Source organism: Ochotona princeps, chromosome 10 (genome assembly GCF_030435755.1).
Source record: "Ochotona princeps isolate mOchPri1 chromosome 10, mOchPri1.hap1, whole genome shotgun sequence".
Taxonomy (NCBI): domain Eukaryota; kingdom Metazoa; phylum Chordata; class Mammalia; order Lagomorpha; family Ochotonidae; genus Ochotona; species Ochotona princeps.
This window is the reverse complement of record NC_080841.1, coordinates 70,880,800-70,900,478: the sequence shown is the minus strand read 5'-3', so window position 1 is coordinate 70,900,478 and position 19,679 is coordinate 70,880,800. Positions and strand designations below refer to the sequence as shown.

At 43.9% G+C, this 19,679-nt stretch overlaps 1 protein-coding gene across 3 annotated transcripts in view; it reads right to left on the bottom strand.

The window, feature by feature from the left end:
• The window catches only part of ARHGAP21 (Rho GTPase activating protein 21), a 124,430-nt gene that overhangs the window by 22,437 nt on the left and 82,314 nt on the right, over positions 1-19,679 (bottom strand). For 2 of the 3 annotated variants that reach the window (XR_009246215.1, XM_058669599.1), the window contains exons 7-11: positions 13,810-13,839; positions 10,763-12,656; positions 5,646-5,804; positions 5,409-5,511; positions 1,743-1,779 (exon numbers count right to left, since the gene is read on the bottom strand). Coding sequence is in view for 2 of the 3 variants with exons in the window: in XM_058669599.1 (XP_058525582.1) it covers positions 1,743-1,779; positions 5,409-5,511; positions 5,646-5,804; positions 10,763-12,656; positions 13,810-13,839 (2,223 nt within the window). In the remaining variant the exon portion in view is untranslated. The remainder of the gene's footprint in view (positions 1-1,742; positions 1,780-5,408; positions 5,512-5,645; positions 5,805-10,762; positions 12,657-13,809; positions 13,840-19,679) is intronic. The other variant, XM_058669600.1, reaches the window with a different exon arrangement.

Here is a 19,679-nt window from a genome sequence, read left to right as displayed (position 1 = left end):
GCAGTGGTGCGGACCAGGCCTCTCCGCAGAAATGACATTCAGATGAAATCTGGAGGGAAAATCAAAGAGGTGCTACCCATGAAAAGGCAGAGGAAAGAAGTGTCCAAGGAGAACTGACAGCCAGTGAGTGTATTCTGGTCATTATCATTTTACATTCAGGCTGTTCAGCGTGAGTGACACAGCTCATTATCCAGAGTTCAGGGACTTGAAGGCTGTGCAAGTATGCACAGAAGTCAGGAAGCAACAGACCAGTGGAGTGCAATGATGTGATCACATTTCAGAGGTCCCTCTGGCTGCCATTAGAGAAAGGATTCTAAAGGGACAAGCATGAAAAGAGAATGTCACCGCAGCAAGTCAGGTGAGGGATGATGGTGGCTTAAACTAAAGCAGCCGAAGAGAAAACAGCAAAGTGTACAGATTTGGCAGCAACTAAAGAGGGCATGGAAAGATCTGATGGGGGAGCAGGAAAAGAAAAACAAGGCACACTCCCCAGTTTGTGGCTTGAGCGCAGGGGTGAGAAGTGGGCATGGTGAGACAAGGAAAGCTAAGGGACAGGTGGACTGGGGGCATCTAGGTGTAGTGGCTGTGTATGCCTGAACTGCTCCCTAAGACCCACAGGAAGATGCCACGTTGGCACCAGGGGCAAGGGGCAGGGGGACGATCGCAGCCAGCGGACCAGGAACACCTCTGCGTGAGATCACCAATGATATCAGAGGGTAAGAAGGCAGGGTAGGAAGGAACAAGCTCTGGGCACCCCCACACTGTAGATACTAGCTACAGGCAGATGAGGTGGAAAAGATGGAAACAGAAAGCATGCCGAGATAGGAGCCCACATAACAACATGAGGCCGGCTGGGAATACTACTGAAAGGCCAAAAAGGTAAAAACCCAAATAACTATTAATTCTGGGAGGTGAAAGTCACTTCCAACTCCAGGGGCATTATGATGTTTTAGGCTATGAGACAGCGGATGCTATAAGCAATGTTTTCATGGCACGTTGCTATGAGGGAAGAAAAGGCAGGAATCATATGTACAGGATGCGGATTCCACAAAGGCAGCTGTTTGCTAACAGGGATCCTCCAAGAGCTCATGGAAAACGATCTTACAAGAAAACTCCATGTGGGTTTCAAAAGGGCCTTTTTTCCCCCCGCAGCAAAAGCAAGCCCCCTTAATCCTATTTTCCCAGAATTTTCCAAAGTCCCTTCTTACAGAAAGCCATTCACCATGCCTGTAGTCAATGCAGAAAGAGGTTCTGGGAAGGCAGTGATGAAGGGGGGACGGTGCTCACAGCGGCACAGGAGTTGGCTTCTAATGCAACCATGTTCTCAGTGTGAAGTAAGGATGAAGGCAGAGTGAGTGGGCATAAATGAAGGTGTGTGACAGTGTGGAGTTGGAGAACAAGATAATACCAGTGGAACAGTGTCTACTTTTCCAGTGAGGTACAGGGAAAGGGCAGAAGACAGAAAAATACCCATACAACAAAAGGCAGAATAGCTATTGGACAGTTACATAGTTCAGATGAATGAGCCTAGTTTGTGTAATGAACATGTTAAGACATCAAAGAACACTTTCTACCTACTTTCCCAAAGTACTGACACTTTCAGAAAAATAAAAAAGGTGTAAACTTTAACTATTAAATGTCTAATGGATTACAGAAACGCTTCTGCAGGAAGAGATAGAGTGGATGAAAGTCAACAGAAACATGTCTCATTTCCCTGGTATTTCATGACGCTGGCTACCAACCTTGATTCCCTTCAGGCTAGACACGTGCTTAAAGGACCTGTTGGAAAAAAAGGATGCAAACATTTGTAATCAAAAACTTCATAAAGATGTAAAAATCTGAATATTATAATTAACCCTTCACTGATGAGCTGACATATAATCCTAACCACAGTAGATGTTCTCAGTTCAACATGACAGACAGCTAGTTTTGTTTTTTAATTTTACATTTTTTATATGAAAGGCAGAGACATAGAGACAGAATGACTGGTTCATTCCCCAAATGCCTGCAACAGATTAGGCTTGATCAGGCCACAGTTAGAGCCCAAATCTCACCCAAAGGGACTCCAACACTTGAGCCTACCACCTCCCAGGGCATGCATTAGCAGAAAGCCAGAATCAGAAATGCAAACAGTTTTCAAATCTAGGCCCTCAATACAGTGAGCCGGGGTACCAGGGAGAACCTTAGCCACTACACCAAAGGCCCAACATCAAATAGTGAAACTCAAATTTAATTATAAAAGTTTTCTTGGTTGACCTAGTAAATTGTAAGATGTTTTGCTTACAGTGTCAGTGTGAGTTTTTTTTTAAAGATCAAAGAAACAACTACTGAGATTCAACCTTAGGCTTCCAGTTACTGGTTAAGCACAACTGTGGTGCAGGGTTAAGGATCTTCTGTGGCCAGAAGCAGTCGATGCCAAAAAATAGAGCATCTGCACTCAGCCAGCAGGTGGCGCCCGTGTGCCACAAATGGCACAAGCGCCGAGTCACCGCCCACACCTTCCCCTTCAAACACAAGCGCTGAATTCAAGAACTTACTAACTTTTGCTACACAAAAAGGCTTAGAGCTTCAGAAGACAGGTTCACATCAATTATAGTTCTCAAAATCAGTTAACTTATATTAGAGGACAAAGTTGCTTCTCTTATTTCAAACTTCATAACTGGAACTTAGAAAAATTTTAAGCTGTGATGCCCATCTTCTGCAGTATCAACAAATACTGAGCCACGATCCAGACCATGACATGAAGTATACAACATACAGGAAGACAGGGAAGCATGGAATGCACAGCCCAAGCTAAACCACCATGCCTGCTCTGAGAGCGAGCGCAACCGTTGGTCCTTTGCTGGGAGCCATAGGGATAGGCACTGGGGCTGAATCAGAAAAGGGTGGCCAAGGGTCCCAAAATGAGGCTGTGTGCACCAGCCATAAGGGGGGACAAGCAAATGGCTCACAAATTCTATGGCATCAGTGAAATTCCTGCAAGCTTGGTCACCTACCCCAGCCACCCCCTTGAGCTGTCCAGAAAGAACTGTTTTCTGTTTGTTTTGCTTAAAAAATGTAGTTATTTGAAAGGGAGTAACAGAGAGGGAAGGGAGAGAGATCTTGTGTCCACTGGATACTCAAATGCCTGTAAGAGGCAGGGCTGGGCCAGACCAAAGTCACTACAGTGGAACTCTATTGGGGTTTCCCACATGGGTGGCAGGGCCCCAAGTATTTGAATACATCAGCAAGGAGCTGGGTTGAAAATGGAGCAGCTAGGATCCCAACTGGTGTTCCAATATGGATACCGATGTCATGAGTGGCAGCTAACCCACTGTACCACAACACTGGCCCCCATGAGTTTTATAGGAATGGAAATAACCATAACTCTCAGAGGCTCTTAAACAAAGATGAGGTCATAAAAAAGGACAAACTGCTCTTTGACAGAAGGTTCAGTATAAAAGTCATCAACATTCACTAAATTGATCTGTAAATTAAACACTGTGTCAATGAAAAATATGCATAAGGATTCAAGAACTAGAAAGCCTGAACTTGAGGTTGAAATATAACATTAACAAAAACAGCAAGATTCTAAACAGGTAACGACGGACAATAGCCACCTACTGAAAAGGAATTATTCCACTGCTAGATTTATTGGAAGCTAGTTAACGTGGACATGCGTCAATTAAACAGCAGAGTCCCAAATAAAACTCAGTAACTGCATAGACTAACACAGTACAGAGAACAGGTCAGAAAGGGGAGAGTGGCAATGGGTGCTCTGGCGACAAGAGATTGGAAAGCACAGTTGGCTTCCACCTCACTAATGAGAAACTAGCTCCAAACAAATCAAAGCTGTTGCTATCACAACAACATGCAAATTTGAGAAGTGAACATGGAAGAATTCCGTTATAATTGTGGACAGGCTTTTTGGTAAGATTAAAAATTCAGTAGCTATGGGGAAAAAATTAGCAAATACAACTGTAGAAACACTTTGAACAATTTTTCCTTGATTTTTAAAAAAAAAAAAAAAACTAGAAAACTTGGCGCTGTAGCCTAGTGGCTGAAGTCCTCGCCTTGCATGCACCGGTTCTAATCCTGGTAACCCCACTTCCCATCCAGCTCCCTGCTTGTGGCCTGGGAAAGCAGGAGAGGACGGCCCAAAGCTTTGGGACCCTGCACCCATGTGCAGGACCCAGAAGAGCTCCTGGTTTTGGATCAGCTCAGCTCAAGCCGTTGCAACCACTTGGGGAGTGAGTGAACCATCGGATGGAAGATCTTCCTCTCTGTCTCTCCTCCTCTCTGTATATCTGACTTTCCCATAAAAATAAATCTTTAAAAAAATAGAAAAAAAAGTTTATTTGAAGGGCCAAGGACAGAAAGAAAGGGTTCTCTCCCATCCTGGTTCTCCAGAGTGGCCACGACAGCTGAGACTGAGCAGGAAGCTGGCGCGCAGAGATGGACTCTGGCCCAGGCCCTCTCACACAGGATGCAGGCAGCCTAAACGGCATCTGAACCCACCGTGGCAGAACACCTGCCCAGAAATGAACACTAGTAAGTAGGAACAAACTTCCAATATTTATCAGAGGACTAATTTTATTTATGTAAAAGCACATGGAAGGAAAATCAGTAGTGAATGGACAGAAAAAAACAAAAAGGCAATTATCCAAAAAGAATACAAGCATTTGATCTATGAAATGGTACTCAATAGATGACAAGGTTTTGGATCACAACTGTAATATGACGCCATTAGGGCCACCAAGAATCAAAGGTAAATGCCACACTGTGCTGGCGAAAGGAGTGGAAGGGAACCCACAGACTGCTGGGAGCAATGTGACCTTGTGTGTTCTGGACAGGTAGTGTCTGACAGACGCAAATATGAAAAATACACCCGCCCACTCATGGAACAGTCCTATTTTCAACTGAAATCACACTTGTGCTAATTGAAGTATGCACAAATATAGCCAGTGACGTATTAACTGTAGCAGCATAAGAATCTACATGTCTAATAATGGGAGACACAATACTGGTTAAATGTATTATGACCCAACAATTCAATGGGAAATGAAACAATCATGAAATAGAAACTCTAAAATCTGTGCACATACCGTTAAATAACTCACATACTATATATAAGGCATGTGCATATGCGATTCAATGCCTGGAATCACTCTATAATTACACAAAAGCAAATATATCAGAGAACTGAGAAACTGAGAATATCTAATATGCTAATATGTCTGTTTATCACTTGATTTTTAAAAAATTTTAAAGCTTAACTGAGTTTGTTAACAAATAACTGATTTGATTTGCATGTATAATTTTATAGTTATAAAATACCAGACAGACATTAGATTCAGTATTTACATGTCAAAGTTATGCTGAATAGCCATGCATACACAAAGATTTAACGTACTACACCTGAGACTCACAATTTGGCATCTTCTCTGTAGTCATCCAGGCCCTCATCGTAGGACTTGGACCTTTCTGTCTTTGAGGTGGGCTGGGCATCCAGGCCAGGGGTCCCGACAGACTCTGTAATTGAAATCCAACACTGAGACATTTGTGGAGTCTGCTCCCGGATTCAGTTTCTGGTGAAAAGACGCTGTCTGCGATTCTCAGGGAGGAACTGAGAGCAAGGTGTTTGCATAGCCGCTCTTCAAACCTACCATGGTCATGTGACAGTTGCCTTCGGATTAAAGGAGCGGAGGTCGTGAGGCTGGGAGGGACAGTTGCAATGGAGGGGACTTGAGAGGTGGAAGCCGAGATTACGGCGGAAGCAGGGATGTGTGCAATGTCATGATCAATGCTCGGGCTGGTGGGCTCATCTGGAGGGGAAAAGGCAAAGAATGCATCACAACAGGAAAGCAATCCCCGCGCTGGCCGCGCTGCTCTAACACCAGTCTACCAGAGCACCAATGAAGGAAACATTTGGTTTGCTTTAAAAAAAGATCCACTTGGGCCTGGCGGCGTGGCCTGGCGGCTAAAGTCCTCGCCTTGGGGGCCCCGGGATCCCATGTGGGCACCGGTTCTGGTCCCGGCGGCTCCACTTCCCGTCCAGCTCCCTGCTTGTGGCCTGGGAAGGCAGTTGAGGACGGCCCAGTGCATTGGGACACTGCACCCGCGTGGGGGACCTGGAGGAGGTTCCGGGTTCCCGGCTTCGGATCGGCGCGCGCCGGCCCGTTGCGGCTCACTTGGGGAGTGGACCATCGGACGGAAGATCTTCCTCTCTGTCTCTCCTCCTCTCTGTATATCTGGCTGTAATAAAATGAATAGAGTCTTGAAAAAAAAAAAAAAAGTAAGTAATCCACAACCTTTTAAAAAAAAAAAAAAAGATCCACTTACATGGTTATTACTTTGACAATTCCAAGTAGTTCTGAAAGCATAGCCTGTAAGAATGAATTACCCCTTTTGCCAATCAATTAGTACCACGTTGAAACGTGGATCAGATAGACATAATATCAAACCAGTAGTTCCAAAATAGTAGCCATATAATGCAAACATTCCTCACGATTTCTGTTCCCACTCCAAAAGCAGGGTCACTGACTGAAAAAGATCTAAAATGCCAAGCTATACCTCAAACATGCCAAATGCTGACAATCTTGGAGATTTTTAAATCTCAATTATCCTATCATTTTCCTTAAGAAAATGAAGAAAAAACCCTATCAGTCATTATCTTATATTCAAATGTGATAAATACCCTTTTCTTGCATACTACTAAGTTTTAGAACAAGGAATGGCAGTCACCATGTTAAATTATCTTAATATGCAGCAGAAAGTCTTTCTTTACAAGTAGCAGCTCATCTTTAACAATGCCACTTTCTCATTATTTCTTTAGGTTAAACCAAATGAAAAAAGTCATCCTAAAAAAAAATACTGGAATCCCCAAGAAAATCTTACTTAAAATAAATTACCGAACATCAGATCAAAGGGTTGACAAAAATAGCATGCTGAAGAAACTGCATTTATTAAACTAAGATGACACAGTAAGGCCTGGATCTGTGGCATAGCTGATAAAGCTGTCGCATGTAATGCTGGCCTCCCAAATAGTGACAGTGGTTTGAGTGCCATCCAGCTCTGCTAATGTGCCTGGGAAAGCATCAAGTGTCTTGGCCCCTTCACCCACGTGGGCGACCTGCAAGAAGTGCCTGGCTCCTGGTTTCAGACGCAAGCTGGGGAAGGAACAGGTGGATGGGAGCACTCTCTCTCTCCCTTTAACTCTGCCTTTCAAGTAAGTAATTGATTTTTTTTTCAAGTGACACAGTAAGAAAGACGATAACACACTGCATACCGAAGAAGAAAGATTACGAGAGGGACATTAACGTAGTAACGCACACCTGTAGTCTGTGGTCACCAGGTCATGGATCTTATGGTGAAGCACCAAGCCCTGTCACCCTGTGTATGAGCTGGCCAGAGATGCCGTCACCCAGTTCAAACATCCAACTTCTACCTTCTCACTGGTACGTAAAGGTGCATATACGACATGCTAACACTCCCCTAGGTGTGTTCTGCAGTCAACAAACCCATGGGAAATTCTAAATGAGTTTTCTGACAAGTGTCATTTTCTATTCTTCCTAGTAAATTCATGTCAGCAGTGTGAGGCGGCCAACACAGACAGGAGGATCAAACGTGTCTGCAGACCAGTGTATTTGAGCATGGGGCTTCAAGAGGGGTGCAATTAGCGCTCTTGCAAAATGCTTTGGGAAACAACACAAAGCATCGTGATTTATGTCAGCACGGGCATCTAGTCTACCTTTTGTAAAGTACGTACTTTATACAACTAGACTGGCAAGAGAAACACTTCTGCACCAAATAAAATTCTAGAATCCAACAGTGAAAGAATTGCAGTAACAATTTCATAACTTACACCCACTGAAACATGGACAACTCTAATGATTGGACATTTGTAGGTATTTATGTATTGAACAACATGGTCTTTAGAGCAGAGTAATAAATATTTTTCCCTTCAAGGTCAGACAAAAAATCCAAATGTAGTAAGCATAAAAATACAGTTTTGACATTAGGCTGTGAAAATTAGATACAGATGGGCTGATGCTGTAATGCCATGGGTTGAGCCACTGATTGTGACATTGGCAACCCGTATGGGTGCCAGTTAAGACTCCCAGCTGCTCCATTCCCATCCAGCTGCCTGCCAATGTGTCTGGGAAAGCAGTGGAGGACGATCTAGGTGTTTGAGCCCCTGGCACCCACATGGGAGATGTGGAGGAAGCTCCTGGCCCTTGGTTCACAGCCAGTGTGTACTAGAGGAGCAGATCTGTGTCTCCTTCCTGTTCCCCACCAAGCTCTTCTACCAACTCCTACACTCAAATACATAAATCCTTCAAAAAATTATATACTGATTTTTTTCTCAGTGTTTTTGCTTCATTTGATTCGCTAAGAACCGAAAATGAAAACTCTCAGGAGGTGGGTTTCACTCCACCTCTGGGAACACATTCATGGGATATGTTCACACACAGCAACACAGGGACACATACTCTATGTCAGTGCCTCCCTTCTGATTATTCCTCCGACTCCACAAGGGCTGTATGAGGGCACTTCACATAAGTCGTGGCAAATGCACATTAGCTTTTAATTCTATTTCTCCATGGACCTAAGTTTGTAACATACCCTCACATGACTGGTCCCACAAGAAGTACATGCCATATGCTAACCTTCAGAAATGAGGGACTATGATGGCATTCTTTTGCTGGGTAGCTCCAAAAAACCAGTGCTTCATAAAACAAAGGATGCTTTTCACTATGAAGGAGACTCTAATGTGCCCTCAAAGGAGAAAAAGATCAGGACTAATTTGGTGAGCAGCTCCACCCTCAATGATTAATAAAATGGTATGCTTCCATGGATTGTATTTGTAGGATTACATAAGTCTCCAGTTGACATTTTCCTCAGCTTTTTCTCTTGGTTGTTCATGTACTTCTCAGTAACCGCAGGAAACACTAGCAAGGTCACCAGAGGGTACTCAGACTGCATTGTTCCTAATACGTAAGAAGAAAATGTGAGATTACTGCTTGGTAGGATCTGAGAGGCCTGGAAAAGGGAACCACAGATTGTAGCATTTTTTATGTTTTACAAGTATCACAAAAATAATCATTAACTTTCTTTAACGCTATCTACATGATATCTAAGGTCCTAGCTACAAGATTTTGCTGTTTGCTCAGCTTGACGTGAAACGTAGACGATATGAGCGAAAGGCTGAGAATCTCCACAGTGCTTATTGTAACTTGGATATACAAAGCAATAAAAATTGTCAGTTAGTGAACCTTTTTTAAAGTTGCAGAGCATCCAGTGATAGCGCAATAGACTAATAGCTTCACACAAGTTTCCCTGGAAAAGAAACACTCTGCATCACTGCTCAAGAGATACATATTCTACTATACAAGTTGGGGGAACTCTTTTCTGAAAGGCTTTTCCACACACTCTCTGATTCGCTGCCATCTAGAGTCATGCTCCATGACGAGACTGAAGCAGGCAATGCCAGAGTCCCTATCTCCATCACCCATTAACTGAGGGATCCCCGAAAATTACTGAACTTCTCGACCTTAAATTTGTCATTGACAACATGCAAACAATGCTAAGAACATAAATCATAACCCTGCTGGCTGATAATGTGCTGGCGTTGTATAATCATTGTGACCAGAACTTTGTTTTGCTATCTAAGCATCATCTCAAAGTTATCACTGAACCGTTATTTCCACAATTATTTATAGAGTGCAGTGTTCTAGACCTGAGGGACATACAAGTAAACCAGATTTAAAACCTTGGCTTAGTTTTACAGAGAAATGTGATTAAAAAAGAAAAACCACAAACTGTATCAAGTGGAAACAAGTGTTAAGATGATACACATGGGTGCTTAAGAGGAAGCAAATGGAGTCCCGTGTGTATGTGTGGTCCTTCTTTTGGATAGGCCAGCCGGGAGGTGGTGCAGAGAGCCAGCTGTAGTGAGGGGAGGGACAGCCTTCTGAGTGTCTGTGCCAGGCGTCCAGACTGGGAAAGAGCTGGACAGCCCCAGGCAGGCAGCGTGGTATGGCCCACACCAGCAGGATGTAGCAGGAAGACTCTAAGAGCAGGCATCAGAGATGTGGACCAGTGCTGGGAGGCTGTCCCCGATCAGTGCAGTCAGGCCATGAGAGGGTTTTGGATTCAATTCTGGATGGGATGGGAAGGAAACAGGGAATTCCAGAGGACATGGGAAAAACATCCCACTGGCTGCCACCTGGACAACATATCAGGCTGGAGGGGATGCTGGGGGCCATGGTCGTGACATCAGCCTGCACCAGAAGGGACTTTCTCAAATCCAGGCCAAAGTCATCTAAAAATGAAAAGTGCTTTTCTCTCAGCTCAAGTAAGGACTATCAACATGCACATTAGTAAGAGAAGGCACTGTTTACATGAAGCTCTGATTACTTAATGACCCAAGTGGCTAGGCTTGGCTTTTGAGTTCAATGAACCAAACTGTATAGCTGATTCTCTAGGCCCTTGCTGGCAGGAATTTGTTTCATCAAAATTAAAACTGAAAAAAAGAAACCCAATTGTACTCAAGTAGCTGTTATCTGAAGCACAATTGATGCTAGAATTGACTTTTAAGCCGGTAAAAAGCTTATGGCTCTAGTTAAAGCATAGCTTACAAAATCCTGAACAGGGATTTTAAAATCCCAGTGCAAGGTTTCTAGGCCTGCTGACCTGGAAGAAGGGCTTTCTGGATGTTTCTTACAGTCACTGTGTGAGCTGATGTCAACCCATGGACGCCGGCCCTGGGTGAACTACCCACCTATGAACGGGATGGATGCCAACGAGTCGCCGGGCGGACTGGCGCTGGAGGCCTTCCTTTCCTCCAGCCTCTTGATGTGGACCTCTCGGCGGGCGTCATTGGGCAGCCAGCAGGTGGTGTCTGACCCGGTCTCCTGGTCGTTCACTGCCAGGATGTAAGACTGGTGCCTCAGAGGCTGTGGCGTTTGGCGACCAGATGGAGGTTTTTCTCGCAGGACGACCGTCTCTTTCATGTCTACAGTGTGCAATTGCTGGGTTTCAGCCTCTTGTATGTTTGGGTCTGGATCCCTCGGACTGACGGGCGATTGCACATTGGCAGTGGTGGAGTTCTCGCTCTCCCGAGCAGCGGGCTTGGCAGGAGCTCCGGAGAAAGAGGGGGGTTTTGCAGGGTCCACCTGGTGTTCGGGGCCACTGCCGGCTCTAAACCACGGCTGCTGACTCAGCACACTGTTTTGATGCAGGTGACTTACCGGTCTTTGGTCTTTGACAGAAACCAGTGAGTTCTGGCTGAAAGATGGTCTCGTGGCGTGTACGGAGGGCGCTTTCAGGGAGTTGCTTCGGACTTTCACAAGAGGTGATCGGTCTTGGGAGACACCCCGGGGCAGCGACATTCCACAAGTAGTGGGAACATTTCTGCTTGACTGTAGTGTTTTCAGATCGGAGGGGGTCTTTTTAAACTGTGCCGCAGCTCCCATTCCCCGACCAGTCACTCGCCTATTATCCACACTAAGCACACCTGGGGCCACGGAGAAATTCGAACTCCGGAAAGTTTTATGAATTTCTTGCTGCCTTGTTCTTTCATAAATGCCTCGCCTGTCATCCTGCTCTGTAAACCCACTCCACTTGTACGTCTGCTTCCGCTCCCCGTTGGAATCGGGTGTTTGACTCTCAGAACCAGCATTCTCTGCACTGTGGCCCTGTCCCTCCAGGTAATCCCAAGACCGAGTTCTGTGGTTACTAAAACTAACAGGGGGAGAGGTCAGCGCTCCTTGAGATGCACTCCGTGGACAATACTTCATCAGCAAAGAATCTTCCAGTCTTTCCTGCGACACGCTGCGCTGCCGGACCTGGACGGACTGGGGCACCCGGTCATGAGAAGTGCTACGACGTCGTACCTGCGAAGTAGTGCGGCTGGGTACCTGGCTGTAGTCGGCCGTGCTCTGAGATGCAGCTCTCAGACTATCCAATCTTTCTTGAATCGTCCGACAACCTATGTGCAATCTTCTGTTATCGATATACTCTTTGTAAGTCTTATAGTTTTTCCAGTCTATGTGCTGATGGGAATTGGGGGAATAGTGATTAACAGATACCGATGGGGAGTCTACCACGTGAGACCTGTCGCTTGAGATACCTTCTGAATGTCCACTGTAATTTCCAGATTTAAGTAAAATTCTGGAAGGTTCCAACGACCTGGAGCCTGCAGAATGATGAATTACACGGGCAGTGGGAATTGGTGATGGTGGAGATGTGGTTCTTGATACTGTTTTTAGAGAGGTCTGCTCATTTACGCCATACCTCACTTCTTCAGTTCTATGAGAAGGACCTGTGTGGTTACTTCTATTGGAGAGCAAATCTACAACCTTCTCAGAAGGCACAATAACAGTCCTTACACTTTCATTGCAAACACACACTGCTGTGTTGGATTTTGCAACATCTGTTGGTGACGGAGGCACTTGTATTTCCATTCTATAGGCCCGCGCAGGTTGTGTCAGTACTGGGGTACTGCTTTGTGGCTTGCTCAGCGAGGAGTCCGGAGGAGATGCTTCAACCGGCTGTGCCACGGCTGAAGGTGCAGAGGGCAACCAGGGATAGTAGACGGGGGGAGGCTCTGGGATGTTGCGGGCATTACCACTGAAAGCTTCATTGCCTTTCAGGTAGGCATCTTGAGAATACGCCTGGATGGAAATCAGAGGGGAGTATCACTGGGAATTCATGGTGGGATTGAGAGTTCCTGTCTTGGCAGTGTACTGTACTTTGGGCCCACCCTGCTTCTGGGTCACATTCACTATGGCACGCACACAACAGAGGGCACTCAGCAAATCTGAAGAACAGCTAGTCTTTTCCACACATTATCATCACTTATTTCCTCAAAAGACATGAAACCCATCAGCTATTTCCCCCACCAGTGAAGTACAGCCACACTGAATCTAAATTTCTCCCCATCCAAATCTCCCCGTTTCTTAGTAGTTGGTATGGCAAATGGCTGTCTTATACAGGCCAGCAAAAAACAAAACAAAATAAAAAAAATCTTACCTTTGGCCAGAGAGAAGGTGCGAATATTAAAGATCTCACCCAAATATATTTTAAGTGCTACTGATATCACAAATTACATATAATTTATTAAGCTGTCTTGTCAATGAACTATTAGAGTCCCCCCAAATAATCCACCTTGATAGAGTCTTTTGATAGTCATGCTAAATATTTTGCTACAAAATAATCAAGCACATACATTAAAGGCATAAACATATTAAGAAGTTGATTCTTATTTTTTTTATTTTAAGCTAAGGTCAAATTTTCTTCAATAATTTATTTCACCTCTTGCTTACACAACGAGACATTTCACTATTAGTAGCAGGCAGGCATGCAGCTCAACTTAGGTTGTCATCAGCTATTTGTAAAATTAGCTGGCAATAGTTTTAGAGACTTTGGAATCACTGAAATTAACTATGGAGACTAAAGTTGTCAGTGCAGCAGAGAGACTCCTGGTGTGGCAATACCCTCCCCCAGCCAAGCAAGCTTCACTCACTGCATCCTGTGTGTGCATTAGACAGCCCGCCAAGCTCAAGCACAGCCACACACAACAGCCAAGCACCAGCAAGGGGGAAGGGGAGAGGCTTAAAAAAGGAACACGCATATAGAAAAACATTATGCTTGGAGAGCAGTAATGTGCTTGACAATAAAAGGAAACCAAATATAAAATAGTAAAAGCATACTTTCTGAAAATTAGTAAAATTAATGCCAAGAAGAGATTTCTCTAAGTAAATTTATACATCTCTACAAAACATGACTTTTAAAAAGTAAGGAAATGGCTGCTTATGCATGTCTTACCAGTGCTGTGACATCCTTTGTAAATTGTAGCTAGCAGAAAATAGGAAAACATAGAAGCTGCTTACTGATACAAAGATGGAATTATGTTGTCAAGTTGATGCTGCAAAAGGCGAGCTCAAGATACACCTGTCCTGACTGCTCTGGGAGGCAGGGACAGTGGGCTCAGCACCCTGCGGAGCCCCTCCGTCTCTGCCTCTTCTCCCAGCTTTCTTGAGCCACCACCAGGGACAGTCCAACACTTCTGGCAGCACACATCCTGATAGCCTCTTCCTCAGCAGGCTCGGCTGGCTGACAGCCTGCTACAAAGCTTCCCTTGCACACAGAAGCCTGGTGGGGCTCTCATGTTTCCCCGAGTGGCTTCCAGGTGACACGAGGAAGGCTCCATTGTGCCCTAAGAACAGCACAGCCTCCTGCTCGCCTGGGAGCCCAGCCATGAGCTCCCAGCTGACTGCAGCTGCCTCCACACTACACTTCTGGGAGAAAGAAGACTGTTTCGTTAAATAGTTTTTACTCAAAAAGTAAAAACTTTCAACATGGTATTTTGTGAGCTTCTGAAAATAACTACATAAAAACACGACTTCAAGTGATTCTTACCTTATAATGAATACTATAGAACACAGACTAGAATGCAGTGAAAATTTAAAGCTAACTATATAAAAGAAAATATGCACAGCAGAATATTCTTACAATCCAGTTGTACTTGTGCAGCATGGGCGCTGTCATCACAGCCCATCTTTCTTGTGATGGTGCTTGTGTCTGCAGGAGCAGGTGCCATTTGGTATAGCATATCCTACAGTTTATATCAATCCTTCATGTTCTCATGGAGGGAAGGGTCAAGGTCAGCCTGAATTTTCAAAGCCTCCATGACATTAATGGACATGGTGAAACTTCAGGGGAAAGTATAAACTCATTTGCCCAAGACCCTATTTCCCCCCCAAGAGGTTGTTTTGTTTTGTTTTGTTTTGTTTCTTAATATAGTTGGAATATCTGCTCAGGAAATAATGTTTTAGAACTAATAATTCAGAGGTACTTCCTTTATTCAAACTTGGAGAACAAAATTATCTTTTAATAACAAAAGTGTAAGGGTACTTTAAAAAATTAATAGAAAATATGGGGCCCGGCAGCGTGGCCTAGTGGCTAAAGTCCTCGCCTTGAACGCCCCGGGATCCCATATGGGTGCCGGTTCTAATCCCGCCAGCTCCACTTCCCATCCAGCTCCCTGCTTGTGGCCTAGGAAAGCAGTCGAGGACGGCCCAAGCCTTGGGACCCTGCACCCGCGTGGGAGACCTGGAAGAGGTTCCAGGTTCCTGGCTTCGGGTCGGCACGCACCGGCCCGTTGCGGCTCACTTGGGGAGTAAAACGTCGGATGGAAGATCTTCCTCTCTGTCTCTCCTCTCTGTATATCTGACTTTGTAATAAAATAAATAAATCTTTAAAAAAAATTAATAGAAAATAGAACTAAAAGTTAAGTACTTTGGTGCCAAAACTTGTGAGAGCTATTCATAGTGTTTTCATTATATGCATTTTCCATGAACTTTCATATGACCATTAAATACTGGCAGAAATGTTTCATAATCTGACTCTTAAAGAGCAATCCCAAATATCAGACAGCCGTGGGCTCTTGCTTCTAAGTAAAGCTGGCGGAAGGCATCCTTAAACCCATACATGGGGAGCATGTCTGAACAGCGAGCTGACAAAACGTAATCTCTCGCACATACAGTGCCATTGTCTAAAGCAAGCAGGTAGAGTGGAGATAATGAAATATGAAGTCATTCATAAGCATGATTGAATTACCTCATATGTTCTCTTAATTGAGACTTGCTTCTCTGCCTTTACTTCTATTTACTTACTTACAAACTTAAAGGCCCCTGGTTCCAATAATATTGTGAAATAGTACCATTCTCATGTGGAAGTGGCAAGGCCTCTGAGGTCACTTGTCACAACATGCCTGGAAATAATTTCTGGAACAAATCATTCCAAGAGGTATGCACAAACATGCAAATTAGCTCCCAAATAATTGAGGGAAGTCAACTAAGAGGAGATAAAATGCACTGCAAGGAATGCCTTGTCAGCATGGTGCCCATGTTCCTCAGAACACCCACTGCCTGCTGAAGGCAGGCCAAGGAGGAAAGTCTCAGAAGAACCTGGGCCAACAGTGCAGTGCATCCACTGGAATGGGTCACTACACGCAGCTCTCTGAGGTGAGGGCTGCACTACTCACACAGCTTTAGACGACTCGGGCTTCGAGTGTCTTCTCACAAGCTACCACTCTTTCATGGTTGGACATATCAATGTTAACTAACCACTGAGGATCTTTTGAGTTGTCAGTGGGTGCCAATTAAATGGCACCAAGTATTACTGACAAAGCAATTTATACTATGATGTTAAAACCATGCTGCATTAATTTTGTCTGAAATTATATGACCAGGAAATTTTGTACCGATGTCCCAAGAATCACATCCTTACTATTACTCATTTTGAGTTTTACTTTTAAGTGCAAATGGATACATTTATGGGCATTTGGGTGAATAGAGTCAATGTTTAAAATATCTTCCAACTGAACAGTTCTGGTGAATTCAACAGAATTTTAAAAACTAATCATTTTCCCCATTTTATCTTTTCACATACTACTTCAGCATTCTCCCTTGAATTTTCTTTACCCTCCTACCTTTTTTTAATCTTATAGTAGTTTCATAGTCCATATTGTGACATTGAAGCCATCCTTAAAGAAGAGAGACTAGTAGCAGCTCTGTTAGACCGATCAGGTCCAAAAGCTCTTAAGTGAAAAGAAAGCGAGGGGAAAACAATAAGAAAGATAACGCCCAGAATTCTTCACCTGACTAGAACTGCACAGAACGCATTAACGGAAATTTAATATTCACAGTGTGGATCGGGACTTCAGGTACAGTGGCTTTCTGTTCAGCTTTCAGTAGTGATACCCTAAGAAAAAAAAATCACTGCTCCACCCCAACAATACTGTCTATTTAAGCAGTAACAAAATAAAAGTAACACACAAAGAGTTTACTGATAAATAAACTGGTAAGATTAGAATTCTCCCTAACAACTCATCTGGACAGGTGAATTTGTAATGTAATGCCATCATCTGTGGTTGACGCAGAAACAACCAAGACACATACCACCCAGGCCCCAGTGTGGAAGAGGAGGATGAATGCCTTTCTAAACAGAAATGCTTTCCACAAACAAGCACTGTTCCCACTTACGTTTAAACAAATTCTAAAGAAGCATCACATGATTGTGGGTATCCTTGAAGAGTCTCAAACAAATTTCTAGAATTCCAACTCTTGCTTTCCTGGCAGAAAATTACCTCAATTCACAATTAGTTCTTCATTATTAAACAAAATGTTGGACTGAAGATAGAGTCTATGAAATGACTTAACAGCTATTCTAGTTAAAACTAAAGACACACCTCTGTAAACTAAAACATTTTCAGTTTGTCACATCCACGGGGTGGCTCAGAATCTAGAAGTGCAAGTTGGAACAACGTGAAGTGCTGGGTTCAAAGTGCAAGCCTTGGTTGCAGGCCTGCAGGTCCAAATCCTAGCCCCACTGCACTAGATGAGCTATTCAGCTCAGTTAAGCCTAACACGGAGTCAAACAAAGCAGGCTAGTGGTACCCTGGGCAAGCACCACCAACTGTCCAAAAGTCTCCTGAGACATCAGAAATAATCAACCTAAAATCTAGTTCTGAGGCCCAACAAAGGACCTGGGTGGCACTAGAACACACAGGTGCAGTCCTCCTGTCCTTGGTCAGTGCCACAGCCTAACTGCTGTATCCTCCCAGTCCTTCTGCAGAAACCCAGTCATCACCAAGATGGTACTGGGAGATAAAGGCCTGAGGAGGTGACTGGGCCATGAGGCTGGAGGCTCTCCAGCAGAATTAATGGCTGCACAAAAAGGCTCTGGAGAGCATCTTGGCCCTGACACCAAGGGAAGATCCAGCAAGAAGGCACCATCTATAAAGGAACAGGCCTTCATGAGCATGTCTGCCTCCATTCCTGCAGAAATTAAGTCCTGCTGGTTATTAGCTTCCCATAGCATCCCCAACCAACTAAGAATGTCTCACTGTTTAGGAACTTGAAGGGTGATAAAAATGTTATTTGTGTACAGGCAACATTTCATAGAGAAACAAAGCATTTTTTAAAAATTAAACAAGAAATGCCTTTCATTTTGTAATAGTATCTGAAAAATGCAAACTGGTCAAAATGACTGACATGCGTGTATACAAAATAGATGTATTCGTTTAGAAGACAAGACTGCCAAGAATAGGAGCTCTTTTAAAAATAACAAATTTCCTAATTTCACTTTGTGCTTTTCAGTATTACATCACTGCCAGCCATAACTCATGGTTATATACCAGTCCTAATCCAAGTCAACGTTTAAACCACATTAAATGATCTGTGCCAACTCTCAGCAGTGAGCTGAGCATTTCCAGGGTAACTTGTGGTCCATTCATGAGGCCAGGAGACAAAACTACCATGGACCGCCCAATCCTATGGCTAGCCAGGCAATACAGGCCTCGGGAGACTTCTAAACTGCCTGTAAGAAGTTCATGTCATTTGTTTTCTACAATAAATATTCTACAGTGATAAAATAACATCTTTCAGGTGCTGGCACAGTGGTACAACAGGCTAATTCTCCACCTGCAAGCCAGGTGTGTGCCAGTTCATGTCCTAGCTGCTCCACTTCTCATCCAGCTCCCTGCTTATGACTTGCGAAAGCAGCAGGGGATGGCTCACATCCTTGGGCCCCTGCAAGCACATGAGAGACCCTGAAGAATCTTCTAGTCCTGGCTTCAGATTGGCTCAGCTCTGGCCATTGTGGCCATTTGGGGAGTGAACCAGTGGATAGAAGATCTTTCAGTCTCTCCTCCTTTCTGTAAACCTGTCTAATAAAAGATAAAAATAAAAATTTAAAAAATTGCAAAACATGCTATCTCTAGAATCTGGTCCAGAGATGGAGAAACAGACTTTTAGAAATTTCAGACTCTGAGGCCAGCACTGTGGTGTAACTGTTCATACAATGTCTGTGATGCCAACATTCATATGGGTGCTGGTTGAAGTCCTGTCCACTCCACTTCTGATCCAGCTCTTGGTTAATAGCTAGGAAAAGCACAGAAGATAGCCCAAGTATTTGGACCCTGCCAACCAACCACACAGGAGACCTGGATATTCTCCTGACTTCAGCCTCGCCCAGCCCTGGCTATTGCGTCCATCTGGGGAGTGAACCAACAGATGGAAGATCTCTTTCCTTCTTACTCTGTTAGCTATCAAATAATTAAATGTTTTTTATCTGATTATTTTCTAAGATCTTTAAGAACATAAATATTTCATAGAAAACCAACTTTTGTGGAAAAGAAGTTGCCATATCTAATGCCCTTCACAGAACAGCACAACAAACACTTCATTGACTGCCTGATGAACTGAAATACACTCAAATGAGAACTAAGAGTATGTTTAAAGCCAGTCTTCCTCCACCACTGAGGCCATGGGTTTTTAGACTTCTGCTGGTTTCAAGCACGTATTCTAAAGACAAATTTTTGTTGCAGCACACGAGAGCCCTTCACTAATGAGCCCCAAGGTCTATATGCTCATGTCAACTTGTTTGCATATCTTCACGTTTCTAACAGTCTATGCTTTGCTTTTATTTTACATTTACTTATCTTTAATACAATTTAACAAGACAAATTAACTTTCTACTAACCATATCATTAGAAAACTATTCCTTTCATTAAGTGGTCTGTTTCTTTTCATGACCACACAACAGGTCATTATGGAAATTTGCATTTAATTCTTTCCCTCCGGGTTTAGTATAGGGCCAGTCACTCTGTGACATGGGGCCTTGTTTTTAAT